This window comes from Lolium rigidum, chromosome 7 (genome assembly GCF_022539505.1).
Source record: "Lolium rigidum isolate FL_2022 chromosome 7, APGP_CSIRO_Lrig_0.1, whole genome shotgun sequence".
NCBI classification, from domain to species: Eukaryota; Viridiplantae; Streptophyta; class Magnoliopsida; order Poales; family Poaceae; genus Lolium; species Lolium rigidum.
Window position 1 is genome coordinate 327,491,930 of NC_061514.1, and position 22,674 is coordinate 327,514,603.

The 22,674-nt window shown below is 45.6% G+C and overlaps 1 protein-coding gene across 1 annotated transcript; it reads right to left on the reverse strand.

Moving 5' to 3' along the window:
• Nucleotides 1–19,204: 19,204 nt before the first annotated feature.
• On the reverse strand, nt 19,205–21,308 carry LOC124675434 (F-box only protein 7-like). The gene is made up of 2 exons (XM_047211509.1): nt 19,294–21,308; nt 19,205–19,260 (listed from the first exon to the last, which is right to left on the reverse strand). Exon 1 carries the CDS (start codon nt 20,937–20,939, stop codon nt 19,548–19,550), a length of 1,392 nt encoding a protein of 463 aa, XP_047067465.1. The 5' UTR covers nt 20,940–21,308; the 3' UTR covers nt 19,205–19,260; nt 19,294–19,547.
• Nucleotides 21,309–22,674: the final 1,366 nt, after the last annotated feature.

Here is a 22,674-nt window from a genome sequence, read left to right on the forward strand (position 1 = left end):
ACAATCGGTAGAAACAGTACACTTTGTAGCCTTTTGCTCTTCAAAGGTGCAGAAGTGGCAAACAGTTGACTTTGGCGGGCATGGCCGTGTGCAGTACTCAACATACAAGCGGATCGTCTTCTCAGGCACTTGTGCGCCACCAACGTACTATGGAAAATGGAAATGTAAAGTTTGGTCTCAGCTCAGCAAATTTAAAGAAAAAAAATAACTTGATGCTTAAGTCACATGCAATCTTACTACCCACATAGGGAATTTATGACACTTGCATAAAACTTCTTTACATGTTCTGTGGACAAACATTCTTTGATCCCTATTATAGCCCCAAGATGAGTGAAACCACTAAGGGCATAACATTTTCTGAATAGACTACATGTTTACTCTCTTGTTTGGAAATTTGGCATTGATTATGCTTGTGCATACTTCCTTATTCTTGGATGTCATCTGCATTACCCGGTATTTGTTCATGTAATTAGTTGTTTGCAAAAAAATTCTGCAAATGTACTATTTTTTCCTATCGCATCTGACACAAGGAGTAAACAAGCAGAATTTTCTTTGCGAAAATTTCACATAATCTGTTTCACCAAATGATTCTTAGAATTTAGAATTGCAGAGTACTCTTAGAATTTAGATTTCTATAAGAGAAAGCAACTGCTTGGTAGAAGGAACAAAAGCAGTCTGAATTTCGAGACGATTACACAAGTTATGCACAAAAGCTAAAGAGTGTTGAACTAGCATTACGTGACCAAGTGAGAAAATAATTTACTGCATTCAGTTTTATGTCTCATCAAGACTCATAACAGAACAGAACAATTATGGTATTGGTGACACTGCAACCAACATAGTGAAGCATAGGCTGCATGATGAGTGTTTGATTAGCAGCAAAATCAGTTCAAGTCACCAGAACAGAATGTTCTTGTAATCAACAGTAGCATCATAAAATCGTCCAAGTCATAATTGGAACGCTCTGAAATTAGAAGGTTCAGTAAGCTAGCAGGTAATAACAATGAATGCACATAATTCTTCAGTTTGGCATCAAACTAGTGGTGCTGCGTCAGGTAATGTGAAGCTAGCCAAGATCATGTTGATAGTGCCTTTTGTTGGCATGTTAATTGTGCAACTATCCTATGTGGCATGTGGGAAATATGGACTTGATCGAAAAATCTCAATGTCTGTAACGCAAGCAAGCAAGCAGGTGGGCTACTGATCATATTCAGACCTTATTGGAGCAAGTCAAGACTCCCTATGTGGCATCCCCTCCGGATGGAATTTTACACAGAGACAGGCTACTGATCATATTCAGAACATGGATGCAGCATCTCACGGAAGAAGGCAAAATTTCTTACCACAACGGGCGGTGGGGTCGGAGGGGTCGGTGGCGTCGGAGAGGGGGACCTCCTGGCAGGACGAGGAAGACGAGGATAGTACCACGCGTAGCGCTTCGGCGTCGACGGCTGTCGCTTCGGGGTCGACGGCTGTCGCTTCGGCGGCGACGGCTGTCGCGGCGGCGGCGTGTTCTCTCCCTGTAGCAGGCGGCGGATGAACTCGGGGACGAGGCGGAGCACGCGCTGGAGGAAGTCGCGGCCTACGGCGCGCGCGCGCTGGAGGAGGTTGCGGATGACGGCGAGCGCGCACCGTCCGGGATGGAGCACAGCGTCGACGGCGCCGCGGGCGCGTGCCACCGCTCGCCGGAGTAGAGGCTCCCCCGCAGGCTGCGCGTCGTCGCGCCAGTTCTTCCTGGCCATGGCTGCTGCTGTACTGGCCCTTCTCGCGTTCTTGGAGCGGAGGAAGGCGCCGGGGTGGCGGAGGCAGTCGATGGCGCCGCCGCCGAGCGCCACCGCGCCGCGGAGAAGACGCCTGACGGGGCCGCGCTCACGCTTCGGCGCCCTCGCCATGTCCGATCTTGAGCGTTTCTTGGCCGGTCTTGGCCGCGCGCGCCCGGTTCTTGGCCTTGTTGATCCTCCGGCCGGTCTTGAGTTGAGTTGGGGAAGCAGACGAGTTCCCTGTCTCCCCGGCGTCGCTTCAGCCAAGAAGGCTTGGATGGGTCGGCGGGGGCAGTTCTTGCCGGCGGGGAAATTTCTTGGCTTGGATGGGGAGCGGCGAGGATTCGGGCGGAAGGAACTGGCTTTGCGAGCAGCGGCCGAGGTGCTTTTGAGAGAAGAAGAGGAGGGAACTAGAACCGGGCGCCGTTCCGTTCCGTTGCCAGCTCCCTGAGGCCGGCCCAGCTCAAGCCCTCTCCACGAGAGATTTGGCCCATGAATTATTTTTTTCGAAATGCCTTTTTCTTTAGTAGAACTGCAGCGTTCCAATGAAATCACCAACTGGTTACACAAAACATAGCTTTTCTCTAGAACATTCCAGAAGGAGAGCTCAGCAATAAAAATTACAGGAAAACCTAAGAATAAGAAAATTTTAAAGAAGGGTGCTATCGATACCTATAACCACCACCGTCGCTCCATGGATTTCAGCCACCACCGCCATCGTTGCCATAGCGCCCACCATAGTGCAGTTGCAATTTTTTGCAAGAATGGGGTGCACAACTTCCATGATTCCATCCGATTTTCTAGAAAAAAGCACCGTGTTGAGTGCTTTTCACTGGGGCGTGGCTCCACCCGCTCCCGACCAAGGTGGAGAGGGGCGCGCTATGTGCGAGACCACACATTTCTGATGTTGATGATGGGTTTTCTCCACTTTTGTTCGTCCTATGATTGGTTGTGTGCATCTACTGATGTAGAGATCGGGGCAAGGCTTTCATTGGCCGACAACACAACGAAAAATGTACAACCCAGAATATATAAACACACCTCAGCCCTATGTTAGGGTTACCGCTTCCCATATGTTTTGATATGGTATCAGAGCTAGCTTCTTCCAAACACATCTAGGTCACCGCCGCCATTAGCATCGTCGTTGTCGACAAGCATCATGTCGTTTCTTCATCATCGGACAAGTTAACCCGAGAGAATTTCCTGATTTGGTAAACCCAAGTTCTCCCTGAGATGTGTGGTCCTCAGTTGTTTGGCATCCTCGATGGATCGTCGGTGGAACCGGAGAAGGAGATCAAGACCAAAGATAAGGATGGGGTTGTTGTGAACATTCCCAATCCCAAGCATGTGCTCTGGGTTGCGCAAGACCATACCATCCTAGGGTTCTTGGTCAGGAATATGTCAAGGGAGGCTCTTACGTAGATGGTTGGCCTCTCGACTTCCACTGCGGTCTGGAAAGCTGTGATGGAGATGTTCTTCGCGCAGTCACAGTCGCGAATTGTGCAGCTCCGCACGAAGCTGAATCATTGCCACAAGGAGGATAAATAGAGCAGGTCTACCTGGATGAGATCAAGGGTCTCTCTGACGAGATGGCATCTGCTGGCAAGCCCATGGACACCGTGGACGTGATTTCACACATCCTCGCTGGGCTCGATGATATCTATAACGACTCCATTGCCGCGATCAACGCCTTGCTGAAGGCGGAGAAGAACGTGACTCTGAGCGATGTATATGCTCAATTCATGGCATATGAGTCTCGGATGGAAGGGATGCTCTCTGGAGAGGGGTCATTTGTAAACTCTGCAACTCGTGGAGGTCGCAGTGGTGGCCGTGGACGCGGGAACTACCAGGAGCAGTTCCAGTACCGTGATCAGGACCAGTACCAGTATCGTGATCAGCGCAACGGTTATGATCAGAGAAACAATAATCACGGTGGGTATAGAGGTGGCCGAGGAAATGGCGGTGGTCGCTACCCACAGGGAAACCTTCCATATGGAGGCGGTCGCAGCGATGAGACATGTCAGGTGTGTGGCAGGGTTGGCCACATTGCCTTGAACTGTTGGAAGAGATTCAACAAAGGCTACTGGGGTCCGGATAAATCAGCTGGTGCAGCATATGGTTCCGGTTCTTATGGCGTCGGCACAAATTGGTACAACGACACCGGAGCAACTGATCATGTCATAGGCGAGCTAGAGAAGCTTCATGTCCATGATCTCTACAACGGAAATGAACAGATCCACACAACTAGTGGTGCAGGTAAGGATATACATCATATTGGTCAATCTTTAATTCGTACCCCTAATCATGATTTGCATCTCAAAAATATTATGCATGTTCCAAGTGCATCTAAGAGTCTCTTATCCACTAATCGTCTAGCCAAAGATATATAATCATGCCTTTGTTGAGTATTGTCCTAATTCCTTTCTTGTTAAGGATCGGGACACGAGGGAAATCCTGCTCCAAGGAAGATGCGTGGTAGGCCTCTACCCTTTGCCGGCGTCATCCTCTTCACCCCTTGATCGACAAGCTCATGGTGTCATCAAGTCATCATCAACACTTTGGCATAGGCATCTAGGTCATCCGTCTTCGGGTGTAGTTCATCAAGTTCTTAAATAAAATAATATTTCTTTTTGTGAGGCAAATAAAGAGTCTATTTCTAATGATTGTCAGAAGGCCAAGAGTCATCAACTTACTTATCATAAATCATCAAGTGTGTCTAATTTTTCCCTTGAACTTGTGTTTTATGATGTTTGGGGTCCTGCCCAAGGCTCAATTGGAAGATATAAATATTATGTAAATTTACGATGATTATAGCAAGTTTATATGGATATATCTCTTCAAAAATAAATCTGATGTGTTTCAGAAGTTTGTGTTTTCAGCACCTTGTTGAACGTCTCTTTGATAAGAAGATTGTTGCTGGAGAGGTGAGTATCAAAAGCACAACTCCTTTTTCCAGAAAGTTGGCATTACTCATCTTGTCTCTTGCCCCCATGCACATCGGCATAATGGTCCAGAATGGTCCAGCTGAGTGTAAACATAGACACATTGTTAAGGTTGGTATGTCTCTTCTAGCCTATGCATCCATGCCACTTAAGTTTTGGGGTGAAACATTTCTCACTGCCTTATACTTGATCAATCCTCTACCTAGTAAAGTCATTGATTCCCATACTCCTCTTGAGCTGTCTCTTAATTTGGTAGTAGAAGTGACTACTCTTCTTTACGTATTTTTGGTTGTGTATGTTGGCCAAACCTATATTTCCCGAGACATAGTGTTTGATGAGTCGGTTTTTCCTTTTCCCTCTCTTCATTCTAATGCCGGTGCTCAACTTAGGGATGAGATCCTTCTTTTGCCTCCTACACTACAACCAACTCACGTGCATGTTTATGAGGCCCCCACTTACGGTTTGATGCAAATGACGCTAATCTTGCTGACCCTGTTATTGCCGAGTCGTATGTGCAGGATACAGTGCAGAATTCTGAATATGGTGGGTATTCTGGTGATTTTTCTAGCCCTAACACCCAACAATCGGGCGCGATCTCCATTGGGATATGTCGCTGTATCGCCCTCGGGATTGGCGTCTCCGGCCCAGATCCCGCCACACTAGCACACGCCCACTGACGACGCGCTTTCCTCTACTGTTCCAGGATCTTCTACGGTGTCTCCTTCCTCCGCACAGCGTATTGATACGTCTCCGACGTATCGATAATTTCTTATGTTCTATGCCATATTATTGATGATACCTACATGTTTTATGCACACTTTATGTCATATTCGTGCATTTTCTGGAACTAACCTATTAACAAGATGCCGAAGTGCCAGTTCTCGTTTCTGTTGTTTTTGGTTTCGAAATCCTAGTAACGAAATATTCTCGGAATTGGACGAAACGAAGACCCGGGGGCCTATTTTTCCACGGAGCTTCCAGAAGACCGAATAACATACGAAGTGGGGCCACGAGGTGGCGACACCACACAGGCGGCGCGGCCAAGGGGGGCCCGCGCCGCCCTATGGTGTGGCCCCCTCGTCGAGCCCCCGACTCGCCCTTCCGCCTACTTAAAGCCTCCGTCGCGAAACCCCTGAGGCGAAAAACCACGATACGGAAAACCTTACTGAGACGCCGCCGCCGCCGATCCCATCTCGGGGGATTCTGGAGATCTCCTCCGGCACCCTGCCGGAGAGGGGAATCACCTCCCGGAGGACTCTACACCGCCATGGTCGCCTCCGGAGTGATGAGTGAGTAGTTCACCCCTGGACTATGGGTCCATAGCGAGTAGCTAGATGGTTGTCTTCTCCTCATTGTGCTTCATTGTTGGATCTTGTGAGCTGCCTAACATGATCAAGATCATCTATCCGTAATACTCTATGTTGTGTTTGTCGGGATCCGATGGATAGAGAATACCATGTCATGTTAATTATCAAGTTATTACACATGTGTTGTTTATGATCTTGCATGCTCTCCGTTACTAGTAGAGGCTCGGCCAAGTTTTTACTTTTAACTCCAAGAGGGAGTATTTATGCTCGATAGTGGGTTCATGCTCGCATTGACACTCGGGACGATGATGAGAAAGTTCTAAGGTTGTGTTGTGCTTGTTGCCACTAGGGATAAAACATTGGCGCTATGTCCGAGGATGTAGTTGTTGATTACATTACGCACCATACTTAATGCAATTGTCCGTTGTTAGCAACTTAATACCGGAAGGGGTTCGGATGATAACCTCGAAGGTGGACTTTTTAGGCATAGATGCAGTTGGATGGCGGTCTATGTACTTTGTCGTAATGCCCAATTAAATCTCACTATACTTATCATGTCATGTATATGCATTGTTATGCCCTCTCTATTTGTCAATTGCCCGATCTGTAATTTGTTCACCCAACATGCTTTTATCTTATGGGAGAGACACCTCTAGTGAACTGTGGACCCCGGTCCATTCTTTAATACTCGAAATACAAATCTGCTGCAATACTTGTTTTTACTATTTTCTCTCGCAAACAATCATCTTCCACACAATACGGTTAATCCTTTGTTACAGCAAGCCGGTGAGATTGACAACCTCACTCGTTTCGTTGGGGCAAAGTACTTTGGTTGTGTTGTGCGGGTTCCACGTTGGCGCCGGAATCTCCGGTGTTGCGCCGCACTACATCCCGCCGCCATCAACCTTCAACGTGCTTCTTGGCTCCTCCTGGTTCGATAAACCTTGGTTTCTTTCTGAGGGAAAACTTGCTGCTTGTGCGAATCATACCTTCCTCTTGGGGTTGCCCAACGAACGTGTGAAATACACGCCATCAAGCATATTTTCTGGCGCCGTTGCCGGGGAGATCAAGACACGCTGCAAGGGGAGTCTCCACTTCCCAATCTCTTTACTTTGTTTTTGTCTTGCTCTATTTTATTTACTACTTTGTTTGCTGCATTATATCAAAACACAAAAAAAATAGTTGCTAGCTTTACTTTATTTACTGTCTTGCACTCTATATCAAAAACACAAAAAAAAAATTAGTTACTTGTTTTACTTTACTTAATATCATGCATGTTTTTATTTCACAAGTTAAGCATAATGGAAAACAACAAAAATATGAGAGATCTTTATGAACTTTATCTTGAATTAGGACATGATGTGTTCGAAGAGAGAATTAAAAAACCCATGGAACTTTATATGCATGCTAATGGGAATGTTATTACTATGGATGCTTTGAACACCATTGTTGCTAATGCTATGGAAAATTCTAAGCTTGGGAAGCTGGCTCGATGAGCATGATCTTTTTAGTCCCCCAAGCATTGAGGAGAAAATTTTCTTTTATGATTACAATATGCCTCCTATATATGATGATAGCCACTTTGTTGAATTTGCTCCCACTACAACTAATAAAATTGATTATGCTTACGTGGAGAGTAATAATTTTATGCATGAGACTCATGATAAGAATGCTTTATGTGATAGTTACATTGTTGAGTTTGCTCATGATGCTACTGAAAATTATTATGAGAGAGGAAAATATGGTTGTAGAAATTTTCATGTTTCTAAAACACCTCTCTATGTGCTGAAATTTTTGAAGCTACACTTGTTTTATCTTCCTATGCTTGTTACTTTGCTCTTCATGAACTTGTTTATTTATAAGATTCCTATGCATAGGAAGCATTTTAGACTTAAATGTGTTTTGAATTTGCCTCCTGATGCTCTCTTTTGCTTCAAATACTATTTCTTGCGAGTGCATCATTAAAATTATTGAGCCCATCTTAATGGCTATAAAGAAAGAACTTCTTGGGAGATAACCCATGTGTTATTTTGCTACAGTATTTTTGTTTTATATTTGAGTCTTGGAAGTTGTTTACTACTGTAGCAACCTCTCCTTATCTTAGTTTTGTGTTTTGTTGTGCCAAGTAAAGTCTTTGATAGTAAAGTAAATACTAGATTTGGATTACTGCGCAGAAACAGATTTCTTTGCTGTCACGAATCTGGGTCTAATTCTCTGTAGGTAACTCAGATAATTAAGCCAATTTACGTGAGTGATCCTCAGATATGTACGCAACTTTCATTCAATTTGGGCATTTTCATTTGAGCAAGTCTGGTGGCCTAATAAAATCCATCTTTACGGACTGTTCTGTTTTGACAGATTCTGTCTTTTATTTCGTATTGCCTCTTTTGCTATGTTGGATGAATTTCTTTGATCCATTAATGTCCAGTAGCTTTATGCAATGTCCAGAAGTGTTAAGAATGATTGTGTCACCTCTGAACATGTGAATTTTTATTATGCACTAACCCTCTAATGAGTTGTTTCGAGTTTGGTGTGGAGGAAGTTTTCAAGGATCAAGAGAGGAGTATGATGCAATATGATTAAGGAGAGTGAAAGCTCTAAGCTTGGGGATGCCCCGGTGGTTCACCCCTGCATATTCTAAGAAGACTCAAGCGTCTAAGCTTGGGGATGCCCAAGGCATCCCCTTCTTCATCGACAACATTATCGAGGTTCCTCCCCGAAACTATATTTTTATTCCGTCACATCTTATGTACTTTGCTTGGAGCGTCGGTTTGTTTTTGTTTTTTGTTTTGTTTGAATAAAATGGATCCTAGCATTCACTTTATGGGAGAGAGACACGCTCCGCTGTAGCATATGGACAAATATGTCCTTAGGCTCTACTCATATTATTCATGGCGAAGTTTCTTCTTCGTTAAATTGTTATATGGTTGGAATTGGAAAATGATACATGTAGTAAATTGCTATAATGTCTTGGATAATGTGATACTTGGCTGTTGTGCTCATGTTTAAGCTCTTGCATCATATACTTTGCACCCATTAATGAAGAAATACTTAGAGCTTGCTAATTTGGTTTGCATATTTGGTTTCTCTAGAGTCTAGATAACATCTAGTATTGAGTTTTGAACAACAAGGAAGACGGTATGGAGTCTTATAATGTTTACCATATGTCTTTTATGTGAGTTTTGCTGTACCGTTCATCCTTGTGTTTGTTTCAAATAACCTTGCTAGCCTAAACCTTGTATCGAGAGGGAATACTTCTCATGCATCCAAAATACTTGAGCCAACCACTATGCCATTTGTGTCCACCATACCTACCTACTACATGGTATTTATCCGCCATTCCAAAGTAAATTGCTTGAGTGCTACCTTTAAATTCCATCATTCACCTTTGCAATATATAGCTCATGGGACAAATAGCTTAAAAACTATTGTGGTATTGAATATGTACTTATGCACTTTATCTCTTATTAAGTTGCTTGTTGTGCGATAACCATGTTTCTGGGGACGCCATCAACTATTCTTTGTTGAATATCATGTGAGTTGCTATGCATGTCCGTCTTGTCTGAAGCAAGAGAGATCTACCACCTTCATGGTTGGAGCATGCATATTGTTAGAGAAGAACTTTGGGCCGCTAACTAAAGCCATGATTCATGGTGGAAGTTTCAGTTTGGACATATATCCTCAATCTCATATGAGAATAATAATTGTTGCCACATGCTTATGCATTAAAGAGGAGTCCATTATCTGTTGTCCATGTTGTCCCGGTATGGATGTCTAAGTTGAGAATAATCAAAAGCGAGAAATCCAAAATGCGAGCTTTCTTCTTAGACCTTTGTACAGGCGGCATGGAGGTACCCCATTGTGACACTTGGTCAAAACATGTGCATTGCAAAGATCCGGTAGTCCAAGTTAATTAGGACAAGGTGCGGGCACTATTAGTATACTATGCATGAGACTTGCAACTTGTAAGATATAATGTACATAACTCATATGCTTTATTACTACCGTTGACAAAATTGTTTCATGTTTTCAAAATAAAAGCTCTAGCACAAATATAGCAATCGATGCTTTCCTCTTTGAAGGACCATTCTTTTTTACTTTTATGTTGAGTCAGTTCACCTATCTCTCTCCACCTCAAGAAGCAAACACTTGTGTGAACTGTGCATTGATTCCTACATACTTGCATATTGTACTTGTTATATTACTCTATGTTGACAATTATCCATGAGATATACATGTTACAAGTTGAAAGCAACCGCTGAAACTTAATCTTCCTTTGTGTTGCTTCAATGCATTTACTTTGATTTATTGCTTTATGAGTTAACTCTTATGCAAGACTTATTAATACTTGTCTTGAAGTACTATTCATGAAAAGTCTTTGCTTTATGATTCACTTGTTTACTCATGTCATTACCATTGTTTTGATCGCTGCATTCACTACATATGTTTACAAATAGTATGATCAAGGTTATGATGGCATATCACTTCAGAAATTATCTTTGTTATCGTTTTACCTGCTCGGGACGAGCAGAACTAAGCTTGGGGATGCTTGATACGTCTCCGACGTATCGATAACTTCTTATGTTCTATGCCATATTATTGATGATACCTACATGTTTTATGCATACTTTATGTCATATTCGTGCATTTTCTGGAACTAAACTATTAACAAGATGCCGAAGTGCCAGTTCTCGTTTTCTGCTGTTTTTGGTTTCAGAAATCCTAGTAACGAAATATTCTCGGAATTGGACGAAACGAAGACCCAGGGGCCTATTTTTCCACGGAGCTTCCAGAAGACCGAAGAACATACGAAGTGGGGCCACGAGGGGGCGACACCACAAGGCGGCGCGGCCAAGGGGGGCCCGCGCCGCCTATGGTGTGGCCCCCTCGTCGGGCCCCCGACTCTGCCCTTCCGCCTACTTAAAGCCTCCGTCGCGAAACCCCCGAGGCGAAAAACCACGATACGGAAAACCTTACCGAGACGCCGCCGCCGCCGATCCCATCTCGGGGGATCCCGGAGATCTCCTCCGGCACCCTGCCGGAGAGGGGAATCACCTCCCGGAGGACTCTACACCGCCATGGTCGCCTCCCGGAGTGATGAGTGAGTAGTTCACCCCTGGACTATGGGTCCATAGCGGTAGCTAGATGGTTGTCTTCTCCTCATTGTGCTTCATTGTTGGATCTTGTGAGCTGCCTAACATGATCAAGATCATCTATCTGTAATACTCTATGTTGTGTTTGTCGGGATCCGATGGATAGAGAATACCATGTCATGTTAATTATCAAGTTATTACACATGTGTTGTTTATGATCTTGCATGCTCTCCGTTACTAGTAGAGGCTCGGCCAAGTTTTTACTTTTAACTCCAAGAGGGAGTATTTATGCTCGATAGTGGGTTCATGCCTGCATTGACACCTGGGACGAGTGACGAGAAAGTTCTAAGGTTGTGTTGTGCTGTTGCCACTAGGGATAAAACATTGGCGCTATGTCCGAGGATGTAGTTGTTGATTACATTACGCACCATACTTAATGCAATTGTCCGTTGTTTGCAACTTAATACTTGGAAGGGGTTCGGATGATAACTCGAAGGTGGACTTTTTAGGCATAGATGCGGTTGGATGGCGGTCTATGTACTTTGTCGTAATGCCCAATTAAATCTCACTATACTTATCATGTCATGTATGTGCATTGTTATGCCCTCTCTATTTGTCAATTGCCCGACTGTAATTTGTTCACCCAACATGCTTTTATCTTATGGGAGAGACACCTCTAGTGAACTGTGGACCCCGGTCCATTCTTTAATACTGAAATACAAATCTGCTTGCAATACTTGTTTTTACTATTTTCTCTCGCAAACAATCATCTTCCACACAATACGGTTAATCCTTTGTTACGGCAAGCCGGTGAGATTGACAACCTCACTCTGTTTCGTTGGGGCAAAGTACTTTGGTTGTGTTGTGCGGGTTCCACGTTGGCGCCGGAATCTACGGTGTTGCGCCGCACTACATCCCGCCGCCATCAACCTTCAACGTGCTTCTTGGCTCCTCCTGGTTCGATAAACCTTGGTTTCTTTCTGAGGGAAAACTTGCTGCTGTGCGCATCATACCTTCCTCTTGGGGTTGCCCAACGAACGTGTGAAATACACGCCATCACGTATCACATGATCCTCTGTGGCTGTTCGCCCCGATCGTCAGATTCATCTGGATCTTATGCGCCCAATGTTGTTGTTGCTCCTGCTGTTTCAGCACCCGCTCATCCACACAAACGGTTTCAAAGTGGGATCTCTCAGCCCAAGCTTATCACTTTCGCCGATCCCAAGTGGAAGGTGGCCATGGATGAGGAATTTCTGACCCTAAAACAAAACAGTGCTTGGCGCCTTGTTCCTGCTGGTACTGGCAAAAATGTGATCGATTGCAGGTGTGTTTATAAAGTGAAGCGCCGAGCTGATGGTTTTGTTGATCGCTATAAGGCTCGGTTGGTTGCGAAAGGGTTCAAGCAATGCTATGGCATAGACTACGAGGACACCTTCAGTCATGTGGTTAAGGCGGCTACGATTCGACTAGTGTGAAAAACTGGCATCTTCGTCAGCTAGATGTGAAGAACGCGTTTTTGCATGGTGTTCTGGAAGAAGAGGTCTACATGCGACAACCTCCAGGATATGAGGAGAATCTAGGATATGTTTGTAAGTTGGAGAAGGCTTTGTATGGGTTAAAGCAGGCGCCCCGTGCCTGGTATTTTCGGCTTAGCTCCAAGCTCAAGTATCTTGGTTTTTGTGCTTCCAAGGTTTGTCAGTTTTTACATGCATCAACTACGATTACGTCTCTTGGACTTCGATTGAGTAGGTCTTCTTCTACTTTAGTCAGTGCATTTTGTGATGCGGATTGGGCAGGATATCCTAATGATAGAAGGCCTATTGGAGGATTTGCAGTATTTTTTTGAATCTAATATGATCTTATGGAGGCAAGATGCTACAGTGTATAGGTCTAGTATAGAGGCAGAGTATAAAGTTTTAGCTAATGCTACAACTGAAGTTATATGGGTTCAAAGTCTGCTTGCTGAATTGGGAGTGTCATAGGATAAAGTGGCGCACTTGTGGTGTGAAAATATTAGAGCTACTTACCTCTCAGCTAATCCAGTGTTTTATGCACGGACCAAACATATTCAAGTGGATTATCACTTTGTTCGTGAGAGGGTTGCTCAGAAGCTCTTAGCTAGACATTCGGTTTGTTCCATCAGAAGACCAAGTGGCTGATAGTTTTACAAAGTCACTTTCTACTAGACAACTAGCAGTGTTTCGTCACAATCTTAACTTCGATAAGTTATGATTGAGGGAGGTGTTAAATATCATGTATAGCTAGTTGTGTATATGCATGGTCTCTATGTTGTATTTGTACCCCTCACATATAGGAGGTGGACTGTATATGTACAGATGTCTGTTATATATAAACACACCACAGCCCTGTGTAGGGTTACCACTTCCCATATGTTTTGATACGTTTCCAGGCGATTTAGGGTTTTCTTGCCTCCTATCGGCCGCCGGCGATCTACCTCGCCTTTTGTGGCCTTAGGGCGATGGAGGCGAAATGAATCTCGATCCTTGTCGACGGGGAATTTTTTTTTGATGTTTTACTCAGTCTGCTTAGAGTTTGTGTTCTATTTAGAAAGGTTTGGCAATGTCGACTCCTTAAAGATGGAATAAAGTCTTCCATGTCAAGCTCCCGTTCTGACAGCGTCTAGCGTCACCAGGGGGCAGGAGGGGTGGGGTGGGAGGGAGAGATGTACATGTATGGAATATAATTTTTTCCCAAAAAAATTCGATACTTCAGAACATGTATTTTATGTAGAGGGATGATATGCACTCGGGAGCCGTATGAATTTCCGAAAACACATGGAACTGACTTTTTTTCCTCATCCTCATCAGAGTGTGACAACAACCATAGATCCACAAATCACCCTCCCGGTCGCCCTAACGTCTCTCCGAGGAAAACGGTCATAGCTAAAACCACGTATACATCCATCTCTCATAACCTCAAAAGAATTAATATTTCTAAAAAAACCGATCGATTAAGCAACACATCTATCAAGGTTCAAAAGGGTCTATGTTGCCTCTATGCCCATTCTAGGTTGCACTTACTGTGTTGTGGGCCCAAAAAAGAATTATAGCACGAAAATGGTGGAAACCCACCCATCTGCCACGACAAAAATATGCACTCCCGGTCCAGAGCGAGCAAGGCCACACCCTACTGTAAAGCAACAACACGGTGCTTCTGTAGAAACCGGACGGGATCATGGAGCGTGTGCGCCAGAACCTTGCAAGAATTTCAACCGAACTACGGCGGATGCTACGTCGAAGGTGGCGACGACTGGAATCCATGGAGTGAAGATGGTGGTTACAGGACCGGCAGCACCCTTCCGCAGCTTTTCTGCTTGGCGAGCTGTCCTTATGGTATGTTGTAGCGAAAAGCTAAGTTTTGTGTTACCAGTTTGGTGATTTGAATGGAGCGCGGCAACTCTCCAAAAGAATGGATCATTTGGGAAAACAAATCAGTTCAGAGTCATCTTGGGCCCAAATCTCTCACGGAGATAGACGCTTGAGCTGGGCCGGGCTAATGGAACAGAGAACGGAAGGCCTTCCAGAGCTTGTTCGTTCGCGTTCATATACCGTTCCTTCTAGTTTCCCTCCCCTTCTTCTCCCAAACAACACCTCGACCCCCTGCTCTGCTCCAGCCAGTCCAAGAACTCCACCGCGCGCTCCCCACCCAATCCTCGCCGCTCCCCACCCAATCCAAGAACTTGGCCGCCGGGAACCTCCCTCGCCGACCTATCCAAGCGTTCTTGGTTGAAGCGACGCCGGGGAAGACAGGGAGCTCATCTCTTCCCGCGCGCAGGGCAAGAACCACGCGCGCGCGGCCGACCAAGACCGGCCAAGAAACCCTCAAGATCGGACATGGCGAGGGCGCCGAAGCGTGAGCGCGGCCCTGTCAGGCGTGTGCTTCGAGGCGCGGTGGCGCTCGGCGGCGGCGCCATCGACTGCCTCCTCCACCCCGGCGTCTTCTTCCGCTCCAAGAACGCGAGAAGGGCCAGTGTAGCAGCAGACATGGCCAGGAAGAACTGGCGCGACGACGCGCAGCCTGCGGGGGAGCCTCTACTCCGGCGAGCGGCAGCACGCGCCCGCCGCGCCGTCGACGCTGTGCTCCATCTCAGACGGCGAGCGGCGGCACGCGCCCGCCGCGCCGTCGACGCTGTGCTCCATCCCGGACGGTGCGCGCTCGCCGTCATCCGCAACCTCCTCCAGCGCGCGCGCGCCGTAGGCCGCGACTTCCTCCAGCGCGTGCTCCGCCTCGTCCCCGAGTTCATCCGCCGCCTGCTGCGTCGGCGGCAACCCTTCCTGCCACAGGGAGTGGGCACGCCGGCGCCATCGCCGGCGCCATCATCGCCGCCGCCGCGGAGGGACTACGCGTTTATGTACCCCAATGATCCTAGTCGTCGGCGTCCGTGTGCCCCGACCCCCCCTCCGCCTCCACCGCCCCCTCCGCCTCCACCGCCCCCTCCGCCTCCACCACCCTCTCCGGCGCGGCGTGAGACTTTCGTAAGGATTCTTCCCTTCTGCCATCAAATTCTGCGTGCTTTATACATAATTTGCTGCATCCATGTTCTGTGCCTGAATGTGTGTGGTGATTCCATCTGGAATCTTCAGTTGCAGACATTTCTGCATGACTTCTTGCGTTCCATATTGACCACATGCCACATAGGTTAGTCCCACAATTAATCTGCGAACAAGAAGCACTATCAGGAAGATGTTGGCTCCAGATTACTAAACTGAAAGTTCTGTCCTTGTATGATGTATAGGATTCACGCCAGTCTGTGGGTGATTCTATCTGGAGTCTTGACTTGCTTCTTTGGGGTCTGCTTGAGTTGCAGGCATTGAGATTATTACCAAACGGGAGAATTATGTGCATTGATTATTACCTGCTAGTTTACTTAATCTTATAGGAGTAATTTCAGAGCATTTCAATTATGACATGGACGGTTTTATTATGCTACTGGTGATTTCATAAACATTCTGTTCTGCTGACTTGGACTGAATTTGCGGCTAACCAAATTTAGTGCATTCCATTATGTTGGTTGCATTGTCATCAGTACCATAATTTGTCCTCTCCTTAGTCCTTATGATTCTTGTTGAGAGATATAAAGTGGAAAGCACTAAATTTTGGAGGCAATGTAAATTTATGAACCTGCAAGGTAGGAAAGGGGGTTCATGCATTCTTGTTTACCCATACCCTGAATTAGATGACAAGCCAAGTCACTGAATATTGCTCAACTCGTCAATCCAGTCAATGAATTCAGACAATCTAAGCATATATGCACACAAATGATCATGATGCCTTAGGAACTACTTATTGATTGCTATTGTGGTTCATTTTCTGTCAGGAAATTGATGGTGAGGTAGTACCAGAGGCGGTCGTCAGACAATATGCCTCCTATTACAGAGCGTCTAGAGTGTGCCCGGCGAACTCAGAAGTATGCCATTTGTGCACTTTTGAAACTCGAAAGTCCAACAATTGCATCGTGCGTACTAACAATGTAAGGCATCCCCCACCTGTGCATCGTTTTAGCTCAGCACACTTTCTCCCTTTGAATTGGAGCTCATTTTGATTCCATTCGATAGATGCTCAGGCATTGCTCGTACGATCATGGTAGGTGGGAGGGTGTTTGGTGCCGCAAGGTTGGCTGCGTGATGAAGCTTCGCTCTGCCCGTGACCTGGCTCGCCACACCCTCTTCTGCCATACTCTCTCTTCTGATTGGTGGCAAGAGTATGTCTGACGATAGGTACTGTATTTTCCTTCTTAAAATGAACCTTTTACTTCTGATGTGAATAAATGTAAAGACTAGCCATGTAGTAGCTTTCCTATATTTTTAGAATTAAAGTAAACTCTTTTTTCCATTATCTTTCCAGGGCAGAACGAAACAAAGTGAAAGCTGATTTTACAGGAAATGAGGAAGTAACAATGAAGGCTGGCGTTGTGCTCTTTTTTTCTCGAACACATGCCTATTACAAGAAGCCGTCGAGAAGATGGGATCATACAGGGAGGTAGCAGAGCTAAAGTTCAAAGCAAAGAAAAGAAAAACTATGTGTTGTGCTCTTCGGTTCTTTGCTTGTTATGCTACGGTTGTCAAACTTGGGATGTTGCTGATTTGTACTTAAATTGTGTGCTTCTGTTGTATATTGGAATTCGTGAATGTCCAACGTTGATCTCTGGTTGTTCTTGCTTTCTATGAGCATCTCTGGTTGTTCTTGCTTTTCTTCTCCCTCTGTTACTGCTTCGCATTTCTCTCATTTCCTTAAAGCTCTTCCTATGATTATGGCCGTATGAGCTCAGACCACTGTCAAGTTCATATGCCTGCTTCTACTGCTTATTACAGAGAGCTGCAAAAGAACGTCCCTGATGTTTTCTTCTATTTCCCACACACAACGGAGTTCCCTGATGATGGACTCAACAATGTTACACTGGAGTAACATAGATATCTTGAACATTATATATCTTATAATGCTGTCAATGAAGAATTTGCGTGGCCATCTTCAATGTTCGATGCTGATCCTGATTTCCAGTGGTAGGCAACTTCCTTGATGTTACTTGCTCTCCCGAGATCAAGGAGATATATGTTTTGCAATTTCGATAAACTGTTCTGGCAAGCTGAATGCGGTATTTGTACCCACCACTGAGATTGATCGCCAAATTCCATCATTGGTTGCCCAAATAAAATGTTCTCCTGAATTGTCACATTTTGGATCCAGCACATACCCTCACCTGTTTCAAAATGCTACAGAGTTAAAAAAAGAGAGAGACAAGCACGAGGGATGAAAGTCGAAACTGCATAGCGGCGTGTAGAGGAGAGGGTAGATTTTATTTGCGGTAAAATAAGAAGCTGCATTAGCAAGCCAGAGCCTACACTAGAGGTGATGAGTCTGTAGAACGTGATCCTCTATCCGAATCTACCATCACGAGAAATTTGGCATTGGCAATGCCAGTGTCAAGGGCATGCTCCTCCGTAGGCTGCATACGGCATACCGTAATAAAAACTGCCATATATATTCAGCTTGTCAGAGCAGTTTATCAAAATTAGGATATATATCTACAGAGCACCCAAGATTTCTAGAACATGGTGACAGTGCCACCTTGTCACTACTTAGCTAAGTTACTACTCTCAAGAATCGTTTTACGGAAACTGCATACTCTAATGAAAATGAGTTCAGTAGATTTTTGTTGCATTCATAAATAGATGTAGATATCAACCTCAGATGCACAATAAGTGGAATAAAGAATGTCCTGAAAGCATCCTAGAAGATTATAAAGTTAGGTCCATGAGACATCTATTACCAAAATAAAGCACTTGATACTCCCAAGTACACGGTGTCTTTATTTCCTTAAGTTGTATAAATAACTAATAAACGGAGATGTAAACTTCAGCTGCACAACAAGTTGGACAAATAATGTTCTAAAAGCATCCCAGAAAGATAGGTCAGTGAGACATATATTAAACCACTCCATCAACCCGTGAGAAACTGATAAAGCCGCAACCAGCTAAATTAAAGGTCGGTGAGACTGAAGGAATTTTCGTGGGGATCTTTGGTTTCTTGCTGATGTTGCCAACAGGATCCTTGGAAGGGGCAATTCTGGAGAAGCCAATTTTCAATGTTCGACGCTGATCCTGATTGCCAGTGGTAAGCATACAAGTTCATTGACGTTACTTGCCCTCCTGAGATCAAGGAGGTACATTAGTTCCATGCCAGTCAAAAACGGTGGCAGGCGTAATTGACACATCAATTGTCCAAGAAGGCTAACACAATTGTTGTTTTAGCTTTTTTGTTGACAAACTGTTAGCTTTTCGTTGCCAAAATACATTTTATTTTTGCAAAGACTATAAAGCCAAACTAGCTGCAGCTATACCTGACAAATATATTTGTGCCCATGGCATGAGTTCTTCAAGTTATATCTCTAACTCCTTTTAAATAAAAACCCTTAGTTATCCAAATCACAAGTAGATGCTACAGTACGTTCTTCTATTTCCAACATAAGTAGAAGCTACAGTACTTTCTTCTATTTTCAACACAGAACAGTTGGAAGAAAATGCAGTACTAGTTCGCTGCTGTCATGCCAAACCCAACAATGTTACACTAGAGTAACATGGATATTTTGAACATTATAGTAGAGTACAGAACTAGAGATTACAAGCTCATTTGGATATTCCTGAATAATGAAGAACAAACAATTTGTACCGACTTGCTAAGATAAGAAATTCGCATTAGCATTGCCAAGGAATACAATCGAAAAAGTCAAATTTTACAACCAAATAACAGCTCACAACTATTTATTCAGAGCCATCTAGGTCCAAACTAGGTGTTTATGTACTAGGGTCAAGAAACCATGATGCCGTCACGCAATCCACGTGGTCCTTGAGTCCATGACTCTCTCTAGGAAAAACAATAACCTAGAAAACCACCCGACTGTTAGCTCATTGAGCCCATCAACCATTTTCAAGCAGCCTCTGATGCCAAGTTCAGCCTTCTAAGATCAGGTGTAATCCAAATAGGAGCTGGAAAGTTGGAGCAAAGCTGAGGTAATATAAGGTGCTCCCTTCTGTTATTATCCAAGTTGAGAATTCCCATATCACGGTGATTATTCTTCAATCCAATTGTCCAGAAAAAACTATCATCAGTAAAGTAGACATGATTTGCTTTGAGAGATGGATATTCTTTAGCACTGAGACACAGCGATTGATTATGCCCAAGAAATAACGCATGGGCATTCAAGCAATTGATTTCCTTGAGTTCACTTGCTACCACATCAACTTCATACATAATAATTTCACCTGTCTTCCAAAACACAGGTGCCCGATCAGGTAGTAATTCATAATCCTCAAATATTCTACAGATAACCAGTAGACCACCCCATGGGTCTTGAAGAATGTACGAACTACCAGTTGAAAGACAGTCAGATGTCCCCGTAATCATCTTCATTGTGACAACAGGTCCACTAAGATCAAAAGCATGAATATCTCCAGTTGATCTCACAGCATACAATATGTCATTTTTGTAAGTGCAGTCGTCATAGACATCATAAGGTGGCAGCCAGGTCCATTTATCAGCCCCCACCTTTGCAAAAGATAGCTGACGCAATGGATTGTGGATGAGCACCACAATATAGCTTCCTGTGGATGTATCATCGAACACAAACGCCTTAAGCTGGAATTCGTCTCGCAGCTTGTCAAGATCATAAATAGATGGCGGGTCAAAAGCATCATATATTCCAGCGTGCCACGACAGTTCATACTTGTGTAGAAGACCGCACTCATCAAAGATGGGCGTCACATGCTCGATGGTGATCACTGAAGGTAGAGAAATCTGTTCACATGTGATCGGATTGACAAGATGCATCTCAGATCTTTCATCAACAGTAACCAGCCAGCCATGAGAGGACCCTATCAAACACCTAGTGCGGATAGGTGGATCCGGAAGAGTTAACTTGTACGATCTCTTTTCGCTGAGGCTGTAGAGGTAAGCAGAGCTATCACCAGCAGATTGAGAAGTATAGAGGAGGCACGGCGTCTGCGATAGGTTATACAGCCCAAGGCTTTGTAGGCTGGTATATGCAGAGTGCCAAGAGTGGCAGACGGCTCCAGCACGTATGAGGTCAGGGATTTCAAGGGTGGCAAAGATATCCATCAAGATGTCCTGAGGCAGCTCTCGCAATGTGCCCACGATAGTATCGCTCTGTGGTGGATCAACATCTTTGCATAGTTTCTTCAGTGAACTGGGAGTGTAGCTTAGCAGCTTTGGCAAAACTCTGAAGACTAGGGAGCACAGATTTGTCCGCTGGATAGCCAGACTCCCTAAGCTCATCATCGAGGCGACGCTACTTAGCTCCATGGGAGCAGGGTCACTCTGCAAAGATCTAGAACTTTGGCCAAGCAGACGAATTTCTTCAAGTATAACGGCGGGAAGGCGGACTCAATGCTAAATTCCTTCGGTAACTCCCAAAGTTGCAAATCCCTGATGCTTGGACAAGTTTGTTCAGACGAAAGGCAGGCTCCTGTCTGTACTTATATATGCATCGCTAAGCCTGGAGGCCACACTCCTGGTACGAGTAGGAGAATCAAATCCGAGTCCAGTAGCGACACAGGTATCAGAGACCCGGAGTTTTAGCTACTTGCTGAAGGAATTTCTAGTCCTGCTCGGTTTCTTGTCCGAATTCTGCCGTGGCAAGCTAGGGCTGAAGGAAGGGCACTAACCGGCGGCAGGCAACAAGAGGGGATTAATCCGCTTGGGGGAGCAGCCGGCGACGGCAACGGCAACGGCGGGCTGCTGGGAGGAGCAAGCGCACGCGCCGCCGTCGGCGGCGGCGGTGGCGGCGGGAGGAGGCTAGGAGCGGGTAGAACAACAGAGCAGTTTTTAATGGATTTTTAGCGGGTATACCCAAATTCGTGTGTGAGCATCTTTGTCGGAGAAATTCATTGCCAGGTCACTTGAAGCCGTTTCGCTGAATTCATTGACAAGCTAGCACTAGTGATTATATTGGCACTACAGAAGTTTTCGCTGATCCGACAAACAAAAAAACAAATGGAAGTTTTCACTCGCTACAAAGCTTCATGAGTAATCAGCACAGACATTATCGTCACCTGCACTTGTTTCAGCAGCACCCATCCACACTAACACTGAGATGCCCATCGTGCATTTCGGCTTTCAGTTTCAGCATATGTCATATTCCCTTCATTAGGATGTCAGATATTTATATAAGTTTAGATGTATTTAGACATTTTTTATAGTTAGAATATCTCCACCTGCATCCCCAAACCGGCCTCAAAAGGATTTGGGGGTGCCGGGCGTTTGACCGCTTCCTGCAGTTTGTCCCAAAGATTTTTTTTTTCCATTCGACGCGGTTCAATACGGTGTGCGGTGCTTCGAGCCCGTAACCTCTACACAGGGGATGCCGCGGGAGCGCCGGACGGAACCAAAACCCGCATTGCGAGTGGCGGGCCAACCTCGTCAGCGAGACGAACCGAAGCGGTGCATCTTTGCCTTAATGGTGACGTCGGTTTCCTAGCGCTGCAGGCGAGACGTATCGTCGGTGCTGCGCCTCCTCCACGCGTTGCCGCCGCCCGCCTTCCCGCGCCTTCTCTACCGCTTCCTGTGCCTTCCCGCGCTTTCTCCCCGCATCTTCCCGCGCCACCACTAACTATAAAAAGGCCGCCTCCGCTCGCTATCGCCACCACAACCGCCAACAATCCTTCCCTCCGCCTCCACGAAAGTATGCCTCGTCGCCTATCCACCACCTTCGTAATGACGAGCTGCGTCGGCGGTGGCAAGTCACCTCCACCACCGTCTGCACCTCCCCTGGTCGACATCTTCGAGTTCGACTACGCCGACACGGAGGACACGGAGGACACGGAGGAGGAGGCAATTCACGCGCAAACCATAACTGACATGGAGGAGGAGGCGCTTCATGCGATGTTCGTGGTGTACCCGGGAGAGGGGGCGGCGGAGGAGGAAGCGGTCGTGGAAGAGGATGCGAGCGAAACCTTGACTGAATCAACGACGAGCCTGACCCGAAGGATAAGGCAGCGGAGTAGAGGGGCATCCTCGCGTACTTTGAGTCGCTGAAGCA

Bases quoted from the DNA above. Each gene is read 5' to 3' on its own strand.
- LOC124675434 (XM_047211509.1), bottom strand. From the start codon at position 20,939: ATGGAGCTAAGTAGCGTCGCCTCGATGATGAGCTTAGGGAGTCTGGCT.